The sequence below is a fragment of the Sander lucioperca genome, chromosome 6, assembly GCF_008315115.2.
Source record: "Sander lucioperca isolate FBNREF2018 chromosome 6, SLUC_FBN_1.2, whole genome shotgun sequence".
In the NCBI taxonomy this organism is placed as follows: domain Eukaryota; kingdom Metazoa; phylum Chordata; class Actinopteri; order Perciformes; family Percidae; genus Sander; species Sander lucioperca.
In genome coordinates, this window is record NC_050178.1 from 28,621,035 (window position 1) to 28,647,112 (window position 26,078).

The 26,078-nt window shown below is 37.9% G+C and overlaps 3 protein-coding genes across 3 annotated transcripts in view; all 3 read right to left on the reverse strand.

Annotated features, from left to right (window-relative positions):
• LOC118495300 (nuclear factor 7, brain-like) overlaps positions 1-26,078 on the reverse strand; it is a 1,057,410-nt gene that overhangs the window by 801,538 nt on the left and 229,794 nt on the right. The gene's annotated exons all lie outside the window — the stretch shown is intronic.
• Positions 1-26,078, reverse strand: part of LOC116065144 (CD276 antigen-like) — a 104,910-nt gene that overhangs the window by 71,919 nt on the left and 6,913 nt on the right. The window contains exon 2 of the mRNA XM_036002571.1: positions 16,296-16,380. Coding sequence (XP_035858464.1) covers positions 16,296-16,380 — 85 coding nt within the window. The remainder of the gene's footprint in view (positions 1-16,295; positions 16,381-26,078) is intronic.
• On the reverse strand, positions 1,413-10,179 carry LOC118495303 (coxsackievirus and adenovirus receptor-like). The gene is made up of 3 exons (XM_036002429.1): positions 9,860-10,179; positions 6,650-6,982; positions 1,413-1,752 (listed from the first exon to the last, which is right to left on the reverse strand). The coding sequence occupies exons 1-3, from the start codon at positions 10,086-10,088 to the stop codon at positions 1,706-1,708; spliced, it is 609 nt and encodes a 202-aa protein (XP_035858322.1). The 5' UTR covers positions 10,089-10,179; the 3' UTR covers positions 1,413-1,705.

Consider the following 26,078-nt stretch of genomic DNA (forward strand, 5'->3'; position numbering starts at 1 on the left):
CTTCTGTACCCAATCAGCTGAGATGTGTCTGTAAACTTGTGGTAAAAAAAAAAGGCAGAACACACAACAGGATGTTCAACTCAGCCCCGTTTCAGTTTATAAAAACATGTTGCTACGTTCTGTCGGGGCTGAACGTGGCCCAGCTCCACAACAACAGCACATATGTCTGTTTTGATAGGGTCTCGAAATACAAATAATGTGATATATTAATATATTTGTGTGTAGAATCCTAATTGAGGACTGCTATATGACTGCTAGAATGGGATAATGCCTTGCCTTAAGTATTTTTTTTTTTTAAACTTTATTATGTATGTACTATACAGTTTATTTTATTTGTATTTATTGATGTATGTACCTTAATGTATTGTCAATAGAGCCTTGCTGCTTTGTATATTTGTTTTTGAGAAATGCAAAATCAGTATTCCTACGAGAAGTTGTAATGTACTGAATTGTTCTAAATAGTAAAAAAAACCCACTTCCTTGTTTCTAACTCACATGTAACTGAACTAACCAATCAGACGCTAGCAGAACTTAGACTGAGGTTATAATGTGAGGAAAACCACAGAGGTAGATTCATAACTGCTATGAATACAAATGTAAATATGTCAATAATATAATAACTGTGTAAACACAAATATGTAAATAGTTAACTGTATAAACATTGTAAATACATTGTTAGTAAAAAATATTCTCTGCACCATTTCAATATCAAGTACAAACAATTTGATTGGAGATTATTTTAGTTCAGTATGTAGGTCTCGGTTCAGCCAGGACTGCATTTATTTTTAGTAACTTAGTAGCATGTATATGTATATCTAAATGGAAGTTTATTAAAAAGATGTAAACAGTGCAGTGTGTTCAAAGTGTTGTCTGTGTATTTCAGGTGAGGGCTAGTAAAGCTAAATCACTTTTTATGCAAATTTCAGCTAAAAAAACAGTCACACCGCAGAGAATAATGTCAATATTGACGTTTTATTAAAGATTTTGAATAGTATAATTTCAATACATTTAAATTGAAATGATAAAAGGCACTATATTATTGATTAACAACATAAATAGTGCAAGAACATAGTAAAGTGTACAGTACAGAGAGGCTTTTTTCTAAATACTTTTTTCTTTGGTGTATCTTCTTTTAAAAGATAGTGACAGAGACCGTCAGGAAAGACAGGAGATGACATGCAGCAAAGGGCCCTGTGGTGGACTCAAACCAAAGTCACTGTGGTGAGGACTCAGCCTAAAGTACCGGCTCTACCCGGTGACCCACCAGGGCACTTTATTCACTTTCTCACTGAGTTAGATAAGAAGATCAATACCACATCTCAGCCTTTACTATTCTTCTAAATACACAAGCAAGAAATGGTTGTCTAAAGAGCAAACAACTGTAATAAAACACACTATAAAATAACAAAAAAATTAAATGAAGTGACCTTTTTTACACAATATTTCACACTTCACACAATCACAGAAAACATTGTAATTATGTCTGAATACAAGAAGACAAGACTTATAAGAACATCATCATGTTGATCTGGTCCTCTCTGCTCTACACACCTCTGGAACAGGAATACTGTACAAGTCTTACAGTTACACAATCAACTAGAACTGCAAGACTAAATCAATGAGCCTATACATTGTGATATAACACAAGCATAAAATAACTGAAAACTAAATAAATGTTTCCAGCAACACAGACATTTTCAAAGCCTCATTCTATCATTAATGGATGAAGTTCATCTGACTCTGGAGTTGAACCTGCAGGAAAAAAAAAAAAAAACAATATTAAAGAAATTAAATTAATCTTTCTTGATCATATTCAGGCTACACAATCACAGTTTTACCGCTAACACATCATTTATTTTTGGTGTCTGATCTACACAGATCTGCCCCAAAATGCATTCTTTTCTGTTTGGAAATAAAGTTAATGTTAATGCACAAACATGAACCAGAATAGCAGGTGTACTTAGAGACGTCTACTGCTTTGTGTGTGTCGCTGCGTGATTAGAATAGAGTCCTACATCAAATATATTCAATCATTTTAAGACTAGAATAAAATGATCTTGAGTACATTATAACATCCTGTCGTATGAATTTAAGCAGTCCCATCTTTTCACTCTCGGCTTCACACATATGGCTGTAAAACTAGAGGCCAGAGTTCAAACAAACATTAAAAACTATGCATAAAAGTAAAGTTAACTTTTTGTTGGTTACTTTCAAAAAACAAAATGGAGATGCATCTCTCAGCAACATCAGGCAGTGTGCACACTCAGATTTAATCTACTACAGACTGCTGATATTTCATTAAGAAATGTGAAACTGACACCATCGATGAGTTCAAAGTTTTCATCATGTTTGTTCAGATGCAGCAGCTAGATAACAAGGTGGAGACCAGGCTCCAGTCCTTAAATGAGAGGACATCTTTAACTCTTTCATCAAAGTACTCACCAACAACAACAAGCTTAATGTGGCATTCTTGAGGTTTCTGAATGAATGGCAAACTACATCTGTATTCTCCACTGTCAGTCCTCCTCATATTTCTGATGATTATGGAGGCGTTGCCTTGTTCCAGTTCATCTGGAAAATGTGAGACTCGACCTTTCAACTGCTCACTCTGACCTGGACGCTCGTCACTGTAAAGATCACCTTTATCATACAGGAACACCTGACCACCAGCAGTTTTCTCCCAGACGAACCATGTTAACCGAAGGTCCTCCTTGGTGATGAGGGAACAGGGTAAAATAGCATCACTGCCTTCTTCCACTGTGATGACTTTTGGCTCTGGAAGATAAAAACATGTATTAATCAATATGTTTACATGCAGAGTAATCAATTAGTAATTATTAAGGCAGAATTTCTTTTTACAATTATTCCACAAAGGCAGTTTTACAAGCAGTTTAGTTTATAGTCTACTTTTTCCTACATAATTATATCTGCATATTCTTTTTAAACATAACCAAAATATTTGAACTATGTTTAAGCTTGTACTGCATTATATAATTTACATACCCTTCATTACATATATTCAATCATTTTAAGACTAGAATAAAATGATCTTGAGTACATTATAACATCCTGTCGTATGAATTTAAGCAGTCCCATCTTTTCACTCTCGGCTTCACACATATGGCTGTAAAACTAGAGGCCAGAGTTAAAAAAAAACCATTAAAAACTATGCATAAAAGTAAAGTTCACTTTTTGCTTTGTTACTTTTGAAAACAAAACAAAAATGCAGATGCATCTTTCAGTAACATCAGTCAGTGTGCACACTCAGATTTAATCTACTTACTTATTATGGAAAACAATAACATAAGTTACCATAGTTATGCGGATGACACACAAATTTATATAACCTTATCGCCAGGGGACTATAGTCCAATACAACAACTGACTAAGTGCATTGAACAAATTAACGACTGGATGTGCCAGAATTTTCTTAAATTAAATGAAGAAAAAACTGAGGTGGTTGTTTTTGGAGCAAAAGTGGAACGATTAAAAGTCAGCACTCAGCTTCAAACGATAATGTTAACAACAACAGACAAAGCCAGAAATCTTGGTGTAGTCATGGACTCAGACCTGAATTTTAACAGCCACATTAAGACAATTACAAAGTCTGCCTATTACCACCTTAAAAATATATCAAGGGTTAAAGGACTTATGTCTCAGCAGGACTTGGAAAAACTTGTCCATGCTTTTATCTGCAGGTCAGCTGAAACTCTCAGTTCTTTTAAATCAAGGCTGAAGACCTATCTTTTTGATGTTGCCTTTCTTTAAATAACTGTTCATTTGTCATACTGAAGTTGCATTGATGACACTGTATGACATTCTATGACTGCTCTTTAATGTTTAATTTGTTATACTGCACTGTAACCTTTATTCACGTATTTTATCTCTCAGTTTCTGATTAAAATCATTGAGACGAATACTGACAGTGGGAAATGAGTTGTTTGAAACGTTTCTGGGTTTTGGTTTTATTTTGAGTTTCTGGTTGAACAAAATATATTTGAATTCTGATTATTTTGATAGCTTTTACAAAAGGTAAAGGCCATATTTCCCAATCAAATCAAATCAATAAATCATCTCTCCAAAACGGGTCAGACAGTAGTCTTATTATCCATAACAAAGACCAGTCTGTGAATTGGTCAGATTTAGTCTGTGAACTAGGTCAAAAAGGCAAGTCTGTGAACTTGACAGATAGGTCTGAGAACTTATCAGAGACAGTCTGTGAACTGCCCCGGATTTAGTAAGGTTTGCCGAAATTTAAACCAAGCTTTGTACGCGACGGCTACATCGTAGGGAAAAGTAGTACTGCTGAGATTTTGTTATGGGTAATGGAAATACTAAGTCACTTGAGCCAGAGGGCCCCGTAGTCGGAGAAATAAAAGGAAAATATGGACCCGACTGTGTAAAATGTCTTCCATACTGGTCCAAAAATGTTGGTTTCCCAGAAAATGTATCATTTAGTACAAGCAAATTAAAGATGTTAAAACTGGATTTATTTTTAAAAACTGAAGGGGAAGTTTAATTTCTTATACTGCACTGTCAATTTTATTCTTGTCTTTTATCTAGTGGTATTTTTGAACATATAACATACATATTTCTTTCTTTTTTTAATCATTTTTATCCGCTCTTTAATGTTTTAATTTAATTTAATTTTTTTAATCGTTTTCTGACTTCTCTTTAATGTTTTATGTAAAGCACTTTGAATTGCCCTGTTGCTGAAATGTGCTATATAAATAAAGCTGCCTTGCCTTGCTTTACTACAGACTGCTGATATTTCATTAAGAAATGTGAAACTGACACCATCGATGAGTTCAAAGTTTTCATCATGTTTGTTCAGATGCAGCAGCTAGATAACAAGGTGGAGACCAGGCTCCAGTCCTTAAATGAGAGGACATCTTTAACTCTTTCATCAAAGTACTCACCAACAACAAGGTAAATGTAGAATTTTTGACGTTTCTGAATTGATTTAATAATACAACAGTAGTATCCAGTGTCAGCCCACATCGTATTTCTGATGATTATGGAGGCGTTGCCTTGTTGCAGTTCATCTGGAAAATGTGAGACTCGACCTTTGAACTGCTCACTCTGATCTGGACGCTCGTCACTGTAAAGATGACCTTTATCATACAGGAACACCATCTGACCACCATAACTTTTCTCCCAGACGAACTGTGTTGACGTGATGTCCTCCTTGGTCCAGAGGAAATAGGGTAAAGTAACATCACTGCCTTCTGTCACTCTGATGAGTTTTGGGTCTGGAAGATAAAAACATGTATTAATCAGTATATTTACATACAGAGTCATCAATGAGTAATTATTAAGTCAGAACAAAAATTGTAAGCAGAATTATTCCACAAAGGCAGTTTTACAAGCAGTTTAGTTTGTAGTCTAATTTCTCCTACATAATTATATCTGCATATTTTTTAAACATAAGCAAAATATTTGAACTATGTTTAAGCTTGTACTGCATTATATAATTTACATACCCTTCATTACATATATTCAATCATTTTAAGAATAGAATAAAATGATCTTGAGTACATTATAACATCCTGTCGTATGAATTTAAGCAGTCCCATCTTTTCACTCTCGGCTTCACACATATGGCTGTAAAACTAGAGGCCAGAGTTCAAACAAACATTAAAAACTATGAATAAAAGTAAAGCTAACTTTTTGGTTGCTTTCTTTCAAAACCAAAACCAAAATGCAGATGCATCTCTCAGTAACATCAGGCAGTGTGCACACTCAGATTTAATCTACTACAGACTGCTGATATTTCATTAAGAAATGTGAAACTGACACCATCGATGAGTTCAAAGTGTTCATCATGTTTGTTCAGATGCAGCAGCTAGATAACAAGGTGGAGACCAGGCTCCAGTCCTTAAATGAGAGGACATCTTTAACTCTTTCATCAAAGTACTCACCAACAACAAGATTAATGTAGAATTCTTTAGCTTCCTGAATTGATTGAATAATACATCTGTAGTCTCCACTGTCAGCCCTCGTCGTATTTCTGATGATTATGGAGGCGTTGCCTTGTTCCAGTTCATCTGGAAAATGTGAGACTCGACCTTTGAACTGCTCACTCTGACCTGGATGCTCGTCACTGTAAAGATGACCTTTATCATACAGGAACACCTTCTGATCACCAGCCGTTTTCTTCCAGATAAACCGTGTTGAACGAAGGTCCTCCTTGGTGATGAGAGAACAGGGTAAAGTAACATCACTGCCTTCTCTCACTCTGATGACTTTTGGCCCTGGAAGATAAAAACATGTATTAATCAGTATGTTTACATGTAGAGTCATCAATTAGTAATTATTGAGGCAGAAATTCATTTTTAAGCGGAATTATTCCATAAAGGCAGTTTTACCAGCATTTTGGTTTTTTACTTCACTCTCAGCTTCACACATATGGCTGTAAAACTAGAGGCCAGAGTTCAAACAAACATTAAAAACTATGAATAAAAGTAAAGTTAACTTTTTGTTGGCTACTTTCAAAAACAAAAACAAAATGCAGATGCATCTCTCAGCAACATCAGGCAGTGTGCACACTCAGATTTAATCTACTACAGACTGCTGATATTTCATTAAGAAATGTGAAACTGACACCATCGATGAGTTCACTGTTTAACTGTTTAATCAAAGTACTCACCAACATCAAGCTTAATGTAGAACATTTCAGGTTTCTGATTTAATGGAATAATACATCTGTATTCTCCACTGTCAGCCCCCGTCATATTTCTGATGATTATGGAGGCATCGCCTTGTTCCAGTTTATCTGGAAAATGTGAGACTCGACCTTTGAACTTCTCACTCTGACCTGGACGCTCATCACTGTAAAGATGACCTTTATCATACAGGAACACCTCCTGACCATCATCAGTTTTACGCCAGACAAACTGTGTTAACCGAAGGTCCTCCTTGGTCCAGAGGGAACAGGGTAAAATAACATCACTGCCTTCTTCCACTCTGATGACTTTTGGCTCTGGAAGATAAAAAACATGTATTAATCAATATGTTTACATGTAGAGTCATCAATTAGTAATTATTAAGGTAGAAATTCTTTTTTAAGCAGAATTATTCCATGAAGGCAGTTTTACCAGCATTTTGTTTTTTTAGCAGTTTAGCAGGCCCACCTGCTCTCTTCATAGTCATCAGATTAATTTACCATATAATCAATAATATAATAAAAATAGAGGGAGGCAGGCAGGTACAGCCCGATCCGGTTGGGGAGAGTTCTAGCCCGACCATGTTCCTCTCCTTAACCTGTCTCTGTTAACTATGCTGTCATAGTTTTAGACTACCGGGGAGCTTCCTTTGACACACTGAGCTCCTCTCTCTTCTCTCTTTCCATTTGGGTGTATCCATGTCCCAGAAATGCTTGTTACTAACCTAGCTCTGGGGAGCTTATTCCACGGAGTCCTTATGTTTTGGTTTTGCCAAGCATATTTCCTTGGATTAGGGCGGCACCAAAATCTGCTGCGCCCTGCTACATCCTGCTAAGTCCTGCTATGCTCTGATGTGCCATGCTACATCCTGTAACACCCTGCAGTGCCCTACAGCTATGCTCTGCTGTGCCGTGTTACATCCTGTAACACCCTGCAGTGCCCTACAGCTATGCTCTGCTGTACCATGCTACATCCTGTAACACCCTGCAGTGGCTTACAGCTATGCTCTGCTGTGCTATGCTACATCCTGTAACGCCCTGCAGTGCCCTACAGCTATGCTCTGCTGTACCATGCTACATCTTGTAACGCCCTGCAGTGCCCTACAGCTATGCTCTGCTGTACCATGCTACATCCTGTAACACCCTGCAGTGCCTTACAGCTCTGCTCTGCTGTGTCATGCTACATCCTGTAACACCCTGCAGTGCCCTGCTATGCCATGAACTACTACGACTACTATTTCTAGTCACTGTTCCATTATCTTTATTGTGACTATTATTATTGTTCATCACACCCCCAACCGGCACCGTCAGACACCGCCTACCAAGAGCCTGGGTCTGTCCGAGGTTTCTCCCTAAAAGTTGTTTTCCTCGCAACTGTAGCACTAAATGCTTGCTCTTGGGGGATTACTGGAATTGTTGGATCTTTGTAAAATATAGAGTGTGGTCTAGACCTACTCTATCTGTCTTGAGATAACTCTTGTTATGGTTTGATACTATAAATACAATTGAATTGAATTGTAGTATAATTTCTCCTCTAACATAATTATTACTGCTTTTCTTTTATAGCAGACCAATATATTTAAGTTGTTAAATAAGAGGACATTTTTAACTATTTAATCAAAGTACTCACCAACAACAAGCTTAATGTGGAATTTTTTCTTAATGAATGGAATACTACATCTGTAGACTCCACCGTCAGCCCTCGTTATATTTCTGATGGTTATGGAGGCGTCGCCATGTTTCAGTCCAGATGGACAATGTGAGACTCGACCTTGGAACTGTTCACTCTGATCTGGAAGCTCGCCTTTATCATACAGGAACACCTCCATCTGACTTTCATCATTCTGAGACATTTTCTGCCAGATAAACTGTGTTGACCTAATGTCCTTGTTCCAGAGGTAACAGCGTAAAATAATATCACGGCCTTCTTCCACTGTGATGATCTTTGGCTCTGGAAGATAAAAACATGTATTAATCAATATGTTTACATGCAGAGTCATCAATTAGTAATTATTAAGGCATAAACAAATAAGCAGAATTATTCCACAAAGGCAGTTTTACCAGAAGTTTAGTTTGTAGTCTACTTTCTCCTCCATAATGATTTCTGCATATTTTTTTTATACACGACCAAAATACTTTAACTGTTTCAGCTTGTAGTGTATTATATAACTCTCATACCCTACATTAAATATATTTTACCAACATTTTGTTTTTTTAGCAGTTTAGCAGGCCCACCTGCTCTCCTCATAGTTGTCAGATTAATTTACCATATAATCAATAATATAATAAAAATAGAGGGAGGCAGGCAAGTACAGCCCGATCCGGTTGGGGAGAGTTCTAGCCCGACCATGTTCCTCTCCTTAACCTGTCTCTGTTAACTATGCTGTCATAGTTTTAGACTACCGGGGAGCTTCCTTTGACACACTGAGCTCCTCTCTCCTCTCTCTTTCCATCTGTGTGCATTCTGCAGTGCCCTACAGCTATGCTCTGCTATACCATGCTACATCCTGTAATACCCTGCAGTGCCCTACAGCTATGCTCTGCTATACCATGCTACATCCTGTAACACCCTGCAGTGCCCTACAGCTATGCTCTGCTGTGCCATGCTACATCCTGTAACACCCTGCAGTGGCTTACAGCTATGCTCTGCTGTGCTATGCTACATCCTGTAACACCCTGCAGTGCCCTACAGCTATGCTCTGCTATACCATGCTACATCTTGTAACACCCTGCAGTGCCCTACAGCTATGCTCTGCTGTGCCATGCTACATCCTGTAACACCCTGCAATCCCCTACAGCTATGCTCTGCTATACCATGCTACATCTTGTAACACCCTGCAGTGCCCTACAGCTATGCTCTGCTGTGCCATGCTACATCCTGTAACGCCCTGCAGTGCCCTGCTATGACATGAACTACTACGACTACTATTTCTAGTCACTGTTCCATTATCTTTATTTTGACTATTATTGCCACTGTTCATCACACCCCCAACCGGCACCGTCAGACACCGCCTACCAAGAGCCTGGGTCTGTCCCAGCTTTCTCCCTAAAAGTTGTTTTCCTCGCAACTGTCGCACTAAATGCTTGCTCTTGGGGGGATTACTGGAATTGTTGTTGCTTTTCTTTTATAGCAGACCAATATATTTAAGTTGTTAAATAAGAGGACATTTTTAACTATTTAATCAAAGTACTCACCAACAACAAGCTTAATGTGGAATTTTTTATGTTTCCGAATTAATGGAATACTACATCTGTAGACTCCACCGTCAGCCCTCGTTATATTTCTGATGGTTATGGAGGCGTCGCCATGTTTCAGTCCAGATGGACAATGTGAGACTCGACCTTTGAACTGTTCACTCTGATCTGGAAGCTCGCCTTTATCGTACAGGAACACCTCCATCTGACTTTCATCATTCTGAGACATTTTCTGCCAGATAAACTGTGTTGACCGAATGTCCTTGTTCCAGAGGGAACAGGGTAAAGTAACATCATCGCCTTCTTTCACTTTGATGATCTTTGGCCCTGGAAAATAAAAACATGTATTAATCAATATGTTTACATGCAGAGTCATCAATGAGAAATTATTAAGGCAGAAAAAAACTGTAAGCAGAATTATTCAACAAAGGCAGTTTTACAAGCGGTTTAGTTTGTAGTCTAATTTCTCCTCCATAATTATTTCTGCATATTCTTCTCATACACGACCAAAATACTTCAACTGTTTAAGCTTGTAGTGTATTATGTAATTCTCATACCCTACATTAAATATAATAAATTCGAAGAATAATGAATTAAGAATGAAATAAAATCATCTTAAGTACATTATAACATCCTATCACAGTTTTATTAAAGTAAATCCAACTGACTTGATTCTACTCTGGTGTAAATACCAACAGAATGATTAATGTCTGAAGATAAAACTACTGCAAAGACTCTAAATATGACGATGATGATGATAAAATGATGATGATCTAAATATCATATATATATAATATTATTTTGCCTGCTCATCATGAATATGTTTATACAATAATTTTTTTACACTTACTTCTTTTACGCCTGTATGAAATATACACAGCTAGAATAACACCAGCAACAAGAAAAAGAACACCAGCAACAATCCATCCAGTGGAGAACCCTGAAACAGAAGACAAAAAGTTAATGTAACACTCAGGGCCCTATTTTAACGATCAACCTTTGTACACAAATCTAGGAGACGATCCATGTTTAAGCTTAATAGAACAATTAGCATTGTTGTAGAAGGTTCTGATGGCATTGCAAAAGAATTCACCAAATCCAAATCTTCTAAGTGAATGAAAAAGAAAATTGTGCTCCACAGTGTCAAAAGCTTTAAAGAAGTCTAGGAAAAAAATAAAACTGTTTTTGAAATTAAATGTGAGTAATCAAGTATATCTAAAACCAACCTAATATTGTCAGAGATATGCCTGTTAGGCATGAACCCTGATTGTGCTTTGTCAATAATTGATGCAAGTACTATTTTAATTCTTTTAGCAAAGATAAGGGCTAATATTTTGTAATCATTATTTAGTAAACAAATAGGGCGCCAGATATCAATACAAAGTACATCTTTATGAGGTTTTGGAATGAGTGTAATTAAGCCCTGAGTCATAATCCAAGGTGATGTATTGGCTAAAATACTTTCATTGAACACATGTAGTAAAAAGAGAGCTAATTGCAAGTGTTGGTGTATAAATGTCTCACACACATGTTGATGTAGAGATCAGTAAATTCATCAAAATCAGGACTCACCTGAGGTTGGCTCTGCTCCGTCACATAAAAGAGAAAACAATAGATGTTAGAGAGCTTATTAAATATCATTCATCAACTTGGTAGAGAGGCAACACTGAGAACACACCTGAACTTTGTTTCCTGTTTATTGAACAGAATTTGTCCTCTGATATGTTATACCCGTTTTATCTTTTTACTTGTGGAACAAAAACTTCTGTCATCACAAGCTGCAGCAAAACTTACAAGAAATACGTTTTAGTGGCTAATTTAAATATGAAATACGTTACTAACACTAAAGTACAGAAAGTTTAGCTTTGTTTGTGTTTCTAGATGTTGTATGCAGGAATGTGATAGGTTGGATATTCACATGTGTTCAAAGGTATTTCATCTATTCTAAGGATCTTCCATATAAGGATTGGTTTTCAAGGTGACATTATCTCACAGAAAGAAATAGACTAGAATGTGTGAATCTATTAGAAGTATCTTCCACATAAGGAACACTAGCCCACAGAAATAGGTTGGAATATGTGAGTTCCAGAGAGAGTATATAAAAAGGAATCATTCTGATGTTCATGTTAGGCACCCTTGTGCACTCTCAGAATGGAGAATAATATGTAATCATGCAGTTGAGAGGGAAATATGCTGCCTAACAGTCATAACTTGTCATTTTATTTCATATTATATAAATGAATAAATAGATAAATAAATAAATATGCCTATGAAATACATCATGAAATTAAAAAATGAGGTAATGTATAAATGAAATGCTGAATTTCGGCAGTGTGGAGATTTTTGAGAGTTGTGGTGGTTCAGAATCAGATCATAGGGATCAGCAGTTTTAGCTAGCAGTCCGCTCCAGTCCCCAACGCGGGGGGGTTTGACCTACTCTCCTTCTTGCAAAATAGTCTCAGCAGCAGGACGGCACTAGCTAGTAATCCTGGGAACCAGACCAATCTGCTGAGCTCATGTGTTACTTCCTCTGGCAGAAGGTGATATGCTGGTGATGCAGGCTAGCTAGTTGCTTTAAGGCTGAATCTCATTTCTCTGTCTTACCCCTTCCCCTTAGTTTTGCGCGTTCACGTGAGAGTAAGGGCTATCCCAATTCTCGTTTTGATCGAAGGGTAGGGCTAAGGGGGAGGGCTAGATACCCCTTAAAACCAAGCAGAGTCGCTAGCTTACTTGAAAGCAAGGGGTACCCAGAATATACTGCACAACCGGTAACAATGGCGGCCAGATCGACCAGAGAGACCCATAAATGTAATTATTTTCATCTTAAAGAATTGATTTAAAAATTACAACAGTCTTGTTTTGTGCTCTACACAGTCCTGTACATATATATTTGCAACCATGTTCTAAATTGAAACATTTTTAAAAATCACTAGTTTGCTAGGCTAACGTTACATTGCTTATTTGCACAACAGTCCCGCATTTCGCTGCCTTGAATGGACTCCATGCATGTCTACAGTTTTAACTAAATTCCATTAGCAGCGAATTTCGTTTGCTAGTGCATAACACTACTTGCTTTGGAGACATCGATACGTGCTTTACATTTACCGTCCTGTATCAGGGACGCCGGAGGAAACCTGGCAACTGATCAAATTTCGGGCTGAAAACGAGCAGAAGTTTCTTAAATCAAAATACGCTGCAAAGCAACTATGGGAGTGAGTCATGCGTTCATGTTGTAGCCATTCATAATTGTATTGGTACTGTATTATTGTAATCATTTGTAATTCATTCCTGTTCATTCACCTTTACGTTGTTGTTGGTTATGATACAGGACACTGATGAAAGAAACGGGGTTGGAGGGAAAGGTTACTGGCCAACAGTTTCATGTATATTTTCAATCTTATGATTACAATATTGTTATTAATATTTCATCGTTGCACTGAACTGCCTGCACTACATTTATATTTAAATCTTAAATCTCAGACTATACCGATATTGCACTATTCCTTCCCTCTCTTCAACTGTTATTTTATATTTTTTGTAAATTTATATTGTATTGTTATTCTGTATACTTTACAGTATACAGAATAATGTCCTTTCTGTTTTTATTCTTATATGTTAAGTGAGTGTTGTACTTTGAGAGCAAAGATTAACCAGAGTCATATTCCTTGTTTGTTTGCACAAACTTGGCCAATAAAGCTGATTCTGATTCTGATTTTAGTTATGGTCAGGGACGGACTGACAATCTGCGCTCGGGAAAAGTCCAGAACGGCACAAAAAAAGTCTAATAAAGCGATATTAACAGCCAACAGCAGGGGGCGCTAATACGATCACTTATATACTACGTGTAAAAAAAAAAAAAACTGAGGAAGAAGAGTAGGCCTACATCATTAGACGTGACTGGTCATGATGAGGGACAGACAGCAGAGTTAATTTCACATCAACAAGAGGTACTGGTAAGTGCCAGGAGCAGGACACATTGTAACAGGCTGCCTTTATCGCTATCTTAGCGAATTGCATAGTCACCTATCAACATGGGTGTGCATCATGATTATGATAATGATCGTGCCATTTAGTGCTGTCAAACTTAACGTGTTTAATAATTTCTGTTAATTTTAATCATTGACCGAACATCTTTAACTGTTTAATAAAAGTACTCACCAACAACAAGATCAATGTAGAATGTCTGAGGTGGATGAAGACGAGGAAAATCACAGGTATAGACTCCACTGTCAGATAGTTTTGTATTTCTGATGATTATGGAGGCGTTGCCGTGTTTCAGTTCATCTGGAAAATGAGAGACTCGACCTTTGAACTCTTCACTCTGACCATCTAGACCGTTGTTGTAATGACTGCCTCCATCATACAGGAACACCTCCTTCAGACCATCATCTTTCTGAGCAACTTTCCTCCAGTCAAAGAGTTTAAACTCAATGTTCTCCTTGGTGCTGAGAGAACAGGGTAACATTACATCACTGTCTTGTTCCACGGTCACGTTGACGTCTGGCCCTGAAAGATAAATCATGTATTAATCAGTATGTTTACATGCAGAGTAATTAGGTTTAGACAGACTTAGACAGTCTTGTTTTCTGGCCTTGTTTTGCACATTGTGCTCTGATTCTTACATTTTGGTATATTCTAATTTTTATTTTTTATAACCTTTATATATATTTTTTTTCTGATTCTTACATTTCACACTGGTCTTAAGCATGCAATGAAAAATTAATAACATTGAACTCTCTCTCTTTTTCCCAAATAATGTTGAACATCAACTCGGTATAGGCCTTTCTCTCTCTCTGCAGATTGTGGCCTTTCAATAATGTGATTGTTTGAACTTCAGAGTTGAGCTGAGTTAGAAATGTTACAGACGTGTTTTTCTCTTCTAGTAAGATTCCTACCATGACTTTCACTTCCTGGACAGAAACTAAGAAAAAATTTATAACAACTTTGCCACAATATGTAAGGTGACAAAAAAAATCAATGTTGTCTTCTGCCCCTGAATGGTCAGACAAATAAATAAATGTAGGTTAACACCACTGCTCTGCAAAGAAACAGATCTAGTAAACATCCTATGAACCTGTTGGCATTACAGCTCTTATTATTGACCACATACTGTCTCCTCATCACATACAGGAAGTAAGCTAGTTAGTCTGTGAGATTTTTAATTGAGTAAGAACAGTTGAGGGATAAATCATGTTAATTTCAGCCTGATGGTCCTCATTAGGATTTATTGTATTTCAAAGGAAGGAAGGAAGTGAAAGGGAAAAAATAAGAAAGTTTCCATTTTTTATGTATAATATTTGATCAATTCAGCTCTTTCAGAGGCTGAAGTGAGATCAACACACCTAATGAAACCTGATGAGTGTTTGTTTAACAGTGATGTCATTTACATACATCAGTTCTTCATGGTCCTGGTATTATACAGATTAAAATGTTTCAGTATTAAGAGACAGAAATATACATGATCAAAATGAGCCCTAAGAGAACAGGCTAAACAGAACATTAGTTAGACTTTCACTTCCTGGACAGAAACTAAGAACATTATTATTTTTATAAGGTGACAATATGTCAATGTTGTCTTCTGCCCCTGAATGGTCAGACTAATAAATAAATGTAGGTTAACACCACTGCTCTGCAAAGAAACAGATCTAGTAAACATCCTATGAACCTGTTGGCATTACAGCTCTTATTATTGACCACATACTGTCTCCTCATCAGATACAGCAAGTATACACACTACACAGAGAGAGAGAGAGAGAGAGAGAGAGAGAGAGAGAGAGAGAGATGTAACTTTCTCTGGTTGAAATATTTAAATGTGGGTCTCTTAGTCTAATAAATACATTTTAAAATTCACATCAAACCTCAGACCAGAAAGTGGAGAGCTGACAGGAAGTAACATGGGGAGATTGGGCAGTATCCCATAATAAACACACAACTGTTTGGATCGTTTCCAGTTTCTAAAATGTTTCTGCATTGAGATACTTTTACTACTTTAAAGCCTACATTTTCCAGTGTTGTAATACTATTTTTACTTAAGTAAAGGATCTGAATACTTCTTCCATCACTACTTGTCATATTGTAGTTTCTACTTTAGCTTATCAAAAAAAGAAGCTTCAGGACAGTTGGTGGTGGATGGACAGATTCTGGGAAATACATGACAAAGCCCCACCTTCTCACGACAGAATGGAGACACCCCCCCCCACACACACACACACACACACACACACACAGCAGAAAGGACGCTACAGCTAAAGTTACTAAACTATTAATATTTTTGATCTTTGCTAAATATTAGGAAACATTTTGATGTGACAGCAGCTGAGCAGCATGATTACAATTCTGTCTCCAGACCTCTGCATGTTAACAGGTGCTTCAGACACTTAAAATAAAAAATTACATTTGCAAATACATAACTCAGTGTAATAATCAGTTTTCTTACCGTTTAGTTGAGCAGACGTGATTCCAGAGCGAGTCAGGAGGCAGAGACACAGAAGAGGAAGAAGCTCCATCTCTGTCGATGTCTCCTAAAGATCAAACATCACTTTAACATCACAACGTCTCATATAACGGAGATGGAGCCACTAATTGGTACTGATGCAACAACAACAGCACCACTTCCTGCACAAATACTTCAGAATAAAAGCATCATCTCCACAGAACTATGATGACTCAGGAATTCTGCACAAAAATTGCTCATAATGTGTGCAAACTAACATTAAATCTTGTTATTAAATAAAACATCAGAGCCTCAAATTAACACTTAAATTCACTCTTCACATTTGTTTCAACTTTACTGTTGCATGAATGTCTTCATCTCCTGACCACTTTATCAGCAGAAGTAAAACCGTTTCAGGTGCAATTTCTTCAGAATAAATTTAATTAACTTACACAGAAAGGAGATACTGTGAACTGGCAGCAAAATGCAGCTGTTCTGGATCACCAACCAGGTAAAATGTGATCAATACTTTCTGATAATTTGATTATGAATGGCCCACTGGCCAAATGCTTAATAGTTATTATTATTAATATAATAATTATTATTATTATTATTATTATAACCATAGTGAAATCGTGCAAGCGATAAAAACCCGTCCTATGCGCTGTTGGCCTGTAAAGACAATTTATTTGTATATTAAAAAAAAATAAATCAGACCGGCCCACATTAAAAAAAATAGTCCGGCCCCTCTGGCATTTGCCAGAATTGCCAGATGGCCAATCTGCCCCTCACTGTGGTGCTGACAGTAATAAATACATGGAATACATACGCATTACAGAGCTTTACTTTTTGCAGCTATATGTCTACAAATGGTTCATGAGAACAGCCAGAGAGTAAACATAAAGAACAGTTAAATGTGCTGCTAAAACACATGAACAGCTCAAGGAGGAATCTTACCAATAATAGCCACATAAATCTCAGCATGAGTCCTACGGTTGGTTTCCTCCTGTGTGACGACACAGTGACACAGCAATAACTACAGAATAATTACATGATTAGTTATAGGGATGTAATCATGCATTGTGAATCAGTTAAATCAATATAAATGTGTAGGCCAGTCGGCCAGTCGGCCTTCGTCGCCACTAGTTCCTGGCCGTCAGCTTGGTGTGTCAGGGCCTTTAGGGGCCCCCTGAGTACTTGGGCCCCTGGCAGGGGCGTAGCACAAAATTCTGGGTCCTGTAGAAAGGCATTTTCTATGGGCAACTCCACACATCCACAGCTATTCATTCTAGCATCTTTTTGGGCCCTCCTCACATGAGGGCCCTGGGTACTCAGTCCCCTTTTTCACCCCAGTCCGACGCCCCTGGCCCCTGGGCCCGGTACTAAATCCAGCCCTGGTATTGTTGAGTTACAAGGGAACAACATAAATACATGAGTGGAGAATCCTACTGAATGCAGACTCTTTTATATTATCTGAATGATTTGAGGAGTATGAAAATGATGTGTATCATCTTCTATGGCACATCTGCTCTCACAGAGATCTAAACCCAACTGAATAGTTCTGATCATTGACAGCGGTCTTCAACATTATTAAACCCCAAATGAAGGAAAATATTATTTAGAAGAACTCTGTTCATCCCCCCAGGAGACTTCAGAGTCTTATAGACACTGTTAGTGTTTTCTAAAGGCCATTAAGGAAAGCAACTGGGCACAAACATTACAGCTTTCATGGCTTTCTGCCAGAAATCTCTTAGCTTTAGGCAACACAACTACTTGATTACATTCAGGAGAAGATAGTGGTTTGGGTTTGGGTTAAGGTTAGATAAATAACAGCAGATCAGAAGGAGCTTCATAGTCGATTGGATCACTTACTGGATCACTTACTGTAAAAACTGGGAGATGATTTTGATTTAATTGACACATTCACATTTTCCAGATAAACTGGAACAAGGCAACGCCTCCATAATCATCAGAAATATAACGAGGGCTGACAGTGGAGACTACAGATGTATGTTTCCATTAATTCAGAAACCTCAAATGTTCTACATTAAGCTTGTTGTTGGTGAGTACTTTGATGAACCAGTTAAAGATGTCCTCTCATTTAAGGACTGGAGCCTGGTCTCCACCTTGTTATCTAGCTGCTGCATCTGAACAAACATGATGAAAACTTTGAACTCATCCATGGTGTCAGTTTCACATTTCTTAATGAAATATCAGCAGTCTGTAGTAGATTAAATCTGAGTGTGCACACTGACTGATGTTGCTGAGAGATGCATCTGCATTTTGGTTTTGGTTTTGAAAGTAACCAACAAAAAGTTAACTCTACTTTTATGCATAGTTTTTAATGTTTGTTTGAACTCTGGCCTCTAGTTTTACAGCCATATGTGTGAAGCTGAGAGTGAAAAGATGGGACTGCTTAAATTCATACGACAGGATGTTATAATGTACTCAAGATCATTTTATTCTATTCTTAAAATGATTGAATATATGTAATGAAAGATATGTACATTTTATAATGCAGTACAAGCTCTAACATAGTTCAAATATTTGGGTTATATTTTTAAAAAGAAAGTAGATTAAGTAGTGTGCACACTGCCTGATGTTGCTGAGAGATGCATCTGCATTTTGGTTTTCCAAAAATCTAAACCAAAGCAAGTCAACTTTACTTTTATGCAAGTTTTTAAAGTAGTTTTAGCTGCTCAGTGTCCAGCAGATTAGACTATGGTTGTACTGGGCAGCTTCCAGGTATGAATGTGGAACTGTGTGAATGTGATCAGGGCGTTCCTTCAAAAGAGAGGTTTCCTTTCAGTGAACCTTACCTGAATGAATAAAGGTTAAAAGGTATATACAGGACTTTATTCTAATCACACAGTGACACACACAAAGCAGTAGGCGTCTCTAAGTGCACCTGCTATTCTGGTTCATGTTTGTGCATTAACATTAACTTTATTTCCAAACAGAAAAGAATGCATTCTGGGGCAGATCTGTGTAGATCAGACACCAAACATAAATGATATGTTAGCAGTAAAACTGTGATTGTGCAGCCTGAATATGATCAAGAAAGTTTATCATAATTTTCTTTACTATTGTTTTGTCCTTCCTGCAGCTTGAACTCAGAAGAAGGAATGTCGTTCACTAATGATAGAATGAGGCTTTGATAATGTCTGTGTTGTTGGAAACATTTATTTTGTCTTCAATTATTTTATGTTTGTGTGATATCACAATTAATAGGCTCATTGATTTTGTCTTGCAGTTCTAGTTGATTGTGTAACTGTTTGTAAGACTTGTACAGTATTCCTGTTCCAGAGGTGTGTAGAGCAGACAGGACCAGATCAACATGATGATGCTCTTAGAAGTCTTGTATTTTTGTATTCAGAACAAAGCACAAAGTTAGCAGTTATGCTATGAAGTGTGAAATACTGTGTAAAAGTGGTCATTCATTTATTTTTTTCTATTTTATATTGTGTTTTATTACAGTTACTTTTAAGACAATCATTTGTTACTTTTGCATTTAGAAGAATAGTAAAGGCTGAGATGTAGCATTGATCTTCTTATCTAACTCAGTGAGAAAGGTAATAAGGTGCCGTCCTGGTGGATCACCAGGTAGAGCCTGTAGCCTACATTAGGCTGACAGCGCGTTCCATTTACACTGCAATACATCCCTGATCCATTTACCTCGGAACTTGGGAGCCGAAGCTGGAAATGACGTCACACCCGAGTTGAATGGGTTTGGATTTTCATTGTTTACATTAGCCAGGTTAGCCATTGTTAGCAATGCCAGTTTATAACAAAGCATTACGCTGTTTTTTGTGTTTGGATTTGATGCACAAAGTTATGTGTGCACACATACCTCGTTGGCCGGCATACAGCTGCTGTCTGATGTCTCGTTCCGCTGGCCACCCGCAGCTCCAAAAACTCCAGGGGACAACAGGTAAGGATGCACTCAGCCGGTGTTCCAGCAACACACATCAAGCAATGTCCTCAGGGAAACGACAGCTCAATCTAACGATGTCCTCAGGGAAACGACAGCTCAATCCAACGATGTCTTCAGGGAAACGACAGCTCAATCCAACGATGTCCTCAGGGAAACGACAGCTCAATCCAACAATGTCCTCAGGGAAACGACAGCTCAATCTAACGATGTCCTCAGGGAAACGACAGCTCAATCCAACGATGTCTTCAGGGAAACGACAGCTCAATCCAACGATGTCCTCAGGGAAACGACAGCTCAATCCAACAATGTCCTCAGGTAAAACGACAGCTCAATCCAACGATGTCCTCAGGGAAACGACAGCTCAGTCCAACGATGTCCTCAGGGAAACGACAGCTCAATCCAACGATGTCTTCAGGTAAAACGACAGCTCAATCCAACGATGTCCTCAGGGAAACGACAGCTCAATCCAACGATGTCCTCAGGGAAACGACAGCTCAATCCAACGATGTCCTCAGGTAAAACGACAGCTCAATCCAACGATGTCCTCAGGTAAAACGACAGCTCAATCCAACGATGTCCTCAGGGAAACGACAGCTCAATCCAACGATGTCCTCGGGGAAATGACAGCTCAATCCAACGATGCCCTCAGGGAAGCGTTTTTTTTACTTAAATGTAGTGACCCCTTTGCCATTCAGAAGAATGCCACCATGGTTGCATACTCGATTTGTTTTAGACACGTCTGATGAATGACCCAAATAACAACACAATTTATTTCTTAACGTTTGTAATGAAACAAAATACAGCCACTTTGTTCCTACTGTACCAATTTTCACTCATAAATAAACGAAAACTTAACATGCATCTACCGCACGGTCCAAAAACTATTTGCTTCTCCATTCAGTGCAACCTGCTCTCTTAATACATCCATGAGTGCAACACCTGAGTGCAGTTACCTCTTTATTATAATACCTCGCAATTGACAGCGAGTGTTGGCGTTCTAACCTCCGGTGGATTTGTGAGGACTATGGTTAACTGCTCCTCAGATCTTTGCAGGGTAAATCCAGACAGCTAGCTAGACTATCTGTCCAATCTGAGTTTTCTGTTGCACGACTAAAACTACTTTTGAACGTACACACTACAATGTTCCACCAAAACAAGTTCCTTCCTGAGGCTATTTTGCAGCGGCACCATTGCTCCGTCCGGAACTTAGAGCTGCCCAAGATGATTGTAATTTGTTTAAAGAAATGCCAATTAACCAGTGCACGTTTTACTCCCATCCCAGAGCTAAACTATCTGTCAAATCTGAGTTTTCTCTTGCATGACTAAAACAACTTTTTAATGAGCACGTTTCACCAAAACAAGTTCCTTCCCGATTGGTTTAAAGCACGTGTCAAACTCAAGGCCCGCGGGCCAAATCCGGCCCCTCGCTAATTCTGATCCGGCCCGCATATAAATTCAGGTTCACAATCAATTTTGGCCCACCTAGATGTGTGCCAAACTAAAAAAACATGGGAAACTGTTTTTCAACTTGCAATTACGTAACACTCAAAGCAGAATTTGGCAAATTTGCCGACTTTGAGATTCAGAAATCCCCCCAGAACCTAGCTTGATTTGCTAAATTCTAGGATGGCTTTGGAACTTTTTGCTGACTTTTTCAGGGCTTTATGGGGACCAAACTGTAAGTGAGAAGACTATATGAGACATGCAATAATTGAGTCAAAGATATTTTACTTTTTCGATGAAATAAAAGCATGTCAATAAACTATACATGTCTGGCCCTTGATGTGATTATCTTGCTTCAGTGTGGCCCTCTGGGAAATTGAGTTAGACACCCCTGGTTTAAAGAATGCCAATAAACCAGTGCACGTTTTACTCCCATCCCAGAATGCTGGGTGGACTAGCCAGACCCTCCTGCGCAGCGCTGTAGAGGAAGGTCTGGCAAGACAACACTGCTGCTCTATATTTATTCCTCCAAATGTTGGAGTACATGTGTGTGTTGTTTACAACATACTGGACATGCAGATAAACAGTGGAGAAGTGAGTGGGTTGTGTTGCATGACGAGTTTAAAAAAGTCTAAAGCCCAGTCCAAAGTATATAACCTGGATGATTATAGAGCAATGACCAAAGTTGCTTTCAAATTTCTATTTTTAGTGTAAAGAGCACAGGATGTATCCCTGAGGAAATGCCGAGCCTGACCAAAGGTAAGAAGAAAAATACTGATTGTATTAACCGAATAACTAACTTGGCTCCCAACTCCTTTGAAAAGACACTGTTGTCAACAATCTTCAGTCACTTTCTGTACTTATGCTGAAGTGCTGTAAACTGACTCTACTTGCTGCAAGTAAACAAACTTTTAAGAGAACTCCAGTGATTTTGTCCATTCTTTGATAAATAATTATCCTAACATTTAGTGACTTAGTATATATTTAATCTAAATTCAAAGTTATTAAAAATATGTAAACAGTGCACAGTGTTCAATGTGTTGCAGTGAGATATTTTGTAGACCCTGTGGACACCCCTTAAGGACCCTTTAGAGTCCCTGGACCCCCGTTTGAGAACTTCAGCTTCAAGCTGGTTGTTGTCTATGAGGGGTTAGTTGTTAGAAGTTAAAGATTTAAATTAAAAGATGGTTTTCCTCTTTAGCCGTCCTCTGATCAAAGACTGTTATTATGTAGAAGTTGTCTTTAGAAGTGAGGAATTTGTTTTAGCTTCTATTTTTAACAATGTGACGCCCTCTGCTGTCCTAAAACCAACTTTAATCTTCATTGTGTTACACCTAGAAAGTAAAGTAGTTAATTCATCTTAGAGACAGACAATAGATTGAGTAAGATTTATTTGTCTTATATATTAGCTTTTATCCAAAACGACTCACAAAAAGTGCATTCAGCCACGTGGAAACAACCCCAAAAAGTGCAAGAGTCATGCAACTATACCAACTGAAAGTGCTACATTTAGACACAATTAAAGATTTAAAAAAATAATTTTCTGTTGCTTTTTATATTGTTGGATTTTCATGTTAAACTTGGCCTGGTGTATTTCAAATAATGAGGTAAACTTATTACACATATTACATTTTAAACCAAAACGTAGTAGTGTAGACGTAGACCTAGCTCAAAACACATTCTTTAGATTAGCATATTCCCTCTGATCACGCCCTTTTCATGATTGCTGTTTTTGTTCTTTGTTTTTATGTAGCTGTCTGCGTTCTTGTTTTTAATTACTGTTTGGCTTCTGTAAAGTGACCTGAGTGACATGAAAGGTGCCCATAAATGAAATGAATTATTATGACTTCAATGCATCAACTCTGCAATACATATGAATTTTTGTATGACCTACAACTTATGTCCGATTTCTTCTTTGTTTCAGGTTTCCTCGTGGGCGGTTGTGTGTCTGATTATTTAGCAGCTGATGCTTCCTTGTCTTTGGACTTGAACCTGCAGGAAATAAAATAAAAAATGTTGATGAAAAGTGATGTGACTGGCTGAGAGTCTATTTATCAATCACCACACTGATCAATAATCATCTCATCCAGTTCTTTTGCACATTGTGCAGCTGCACATACATGAACTGATCAATTAAAAAAAAATGGCCAGCCTTTAAGCTGGGAAGACCTACAAATGTAAACTTTGGCTTAGTATATAAAGTCACTCACACAACCTAGCTCCACTGCCACTTGTTGATTGATTGATTGATTGATTGATTGACATTAACAGACGAACAGATGCTGATCGAGTCACAGGGGGATCATCAAGAGGACATTGTGTTATTTTAGTCAGTCAGCCTGGTCCATCAGAGGGTCAAGAGAGTGGAATTCAATCTCAGACCATATCAGACAATTAAACACATATAAGTCTGTTACTAATCAGCTTAAATAATGGATGGTAAATACATATACATGTCAGCACTAAAACTATTCATGTATGTATTCTCTTAGTTTGCAATCTCGACATATATGTATTTAAGGTATTTATTCCCCTCTTATTGCTCTCAACAGCTGTGTCTTTTCTAATCTTTGTATTCTCTGCTCTGTTGTTTTACTTGTAACTGTTCTGCTTTGTTGGTTGTTTTGTTGCTAATCTTTTTTCTTCTGTGCTGTCTTGTTTTGTGCTAAGTTCTGCTCTGCATGTGTTGTATTCTTGTTTGTTTGTATTTAACAGATCAAAAATAGCCTTTTTGGTTAATTCTGGCATTTTTAACACACGTATAATCAGGATTTTATTGTCCTTTTCTTAAATAAAGACTCCTACTGCTTTGCTTTCACAATAGAAATAGAAGGTTAGTTTAGGGTTAACACTATTGGAAACTTACTTGTATTACTTGTTCTTGATGTTATTTCTACGTAAAAGAAAAGCTGCTGCTGCAACTCCAAGTACAGCAGCAAGAATTCCAGTAACTCCAAGTATTTTGGTCCACATGCTCATTTTGACTGAAACACATCACAAAAAGTTAGTTTTAGTTTAGTGTAGTTAGTTTATTTTGCACGTGTGACTACATATGTTCAGTAGAATGGTTGCAGACACATTCGAACGCATTCTCATGAATGGGTTCGTATGATATGGTACGGAAACTCATGCATAACAGTTTGAATAATATCCTACAAAATTAGGCAACCACCGGCCGGTCATGTGAGGATGGGTACAGAGCTCTGTGAGCTGTCACTTGTGTCAGCTGCCGTTACAGTTGAGTTTAGCTGACAAAAAGTCAGCGTCATGCGGGGACGACAGGTAAATTTAGACACAAAAACAACAAGATCATGGTTTAGATTCAAACATTCCTTTTGTTTTCCCCCGGGAAGAGAACTCCACCCCCCTGCTTTAAAGTCCTGTGTTTTACAGCTGCAGTCACTGTGGTGCTCTTAGGAATAAATACGTGGAATACATATGCATTACAGAGCTTTGCTTTTCATAGCTACATGTATGAATGGCTCATGAGAACAGCCTGAGACTAAACATAAAGAACAGTTAAATATGCTGCTAAAACACATGAATAACTCAAGGAGGAATCTTACCAATAATAGCCACATAAATCTCAGCATGAGTCCTACGGTTGGTTTCCTCCTGCGTGACGACACAGCGACAGCAGCCGGTCTTGGTCACAGTAGTCTGGAGGGTGATGTGGTATCTGTCTCCTCTTTCAGAGACCTGCGGGTCTTTAGCAGGAAGTTTGTTTCCATCTCTGTCCTGCCACTCTACTCTAGGTTTGGGAGCAGCACCTCGAACCTCACACTGCAGCAACACTCCATCATCTGTGGCATTAATAATGTTGATGTCTGGCTCTGGAGCAACTGTGAACACAGGATAAACAATATCTACAGAATAATTACAGGATTAGTTACAGGGATGTAATCATGCATTGTGAATCGGTTAAATCAACATAAATGTGTAAAGCTTACAACCGGTTGAGATAAAAAATGACTCATGGTGCAACTTTTAAACGGCCTAGGGTGTAATCTACTTTAGATATCATTTGTTTGACTTCAGACGTCACTACTAACAATGCTTCTTGGCAATAAATATTATCTCATTGGAAAGCCTGGTTATTTCCCCTTTAAATGGTGCCACATTTGTAAGGAACATGTATTTGTGGGATGAGTAGCAGAGCAGAGTATGTTGGTTGCGCCTATGAAGATTTTTCCAAATTTTCTCTGACAATGCGATTTCTTTGTTGACTCTTGTTTGGTGTTGTTTGGTCGATTGGGTAATTGAAGTCTAAATTAACAACACATATTGGCAATTTCCCAATTTATTCATTTAACAAACAGGACTGTCAGTATGGTGTGGAAGATCCAGCCTGGCACCTCCTCCTCATGCTGGTCTTCAGCCTGCTGTGGGATGGCATCTCATTCTTCAAC

Coding starts and splice junctions, on each gene's coding strand:
- LOC118495303 (XM_036002429.1), bottom strand. CDS start 10,088: ATGTCTCAGAATGATGAAAGTCAGATGGAGGTGTTCCTGTACGATAAA. Junction 6,983..9,859: donor CCACATTAAGCTTGTTGTTG/GTGAGTACTTTG, acceptor TTTATCTTCCAG/AGCCAAAAGTCATCAGAGTG. Junction 1,753..6,649: donor CTACATTAAGCTTGATGTTG/GTGAGTACTTTG, acceptor TTTTTCCTGCAG/GTTCAACTCCAGAGTCAGAT.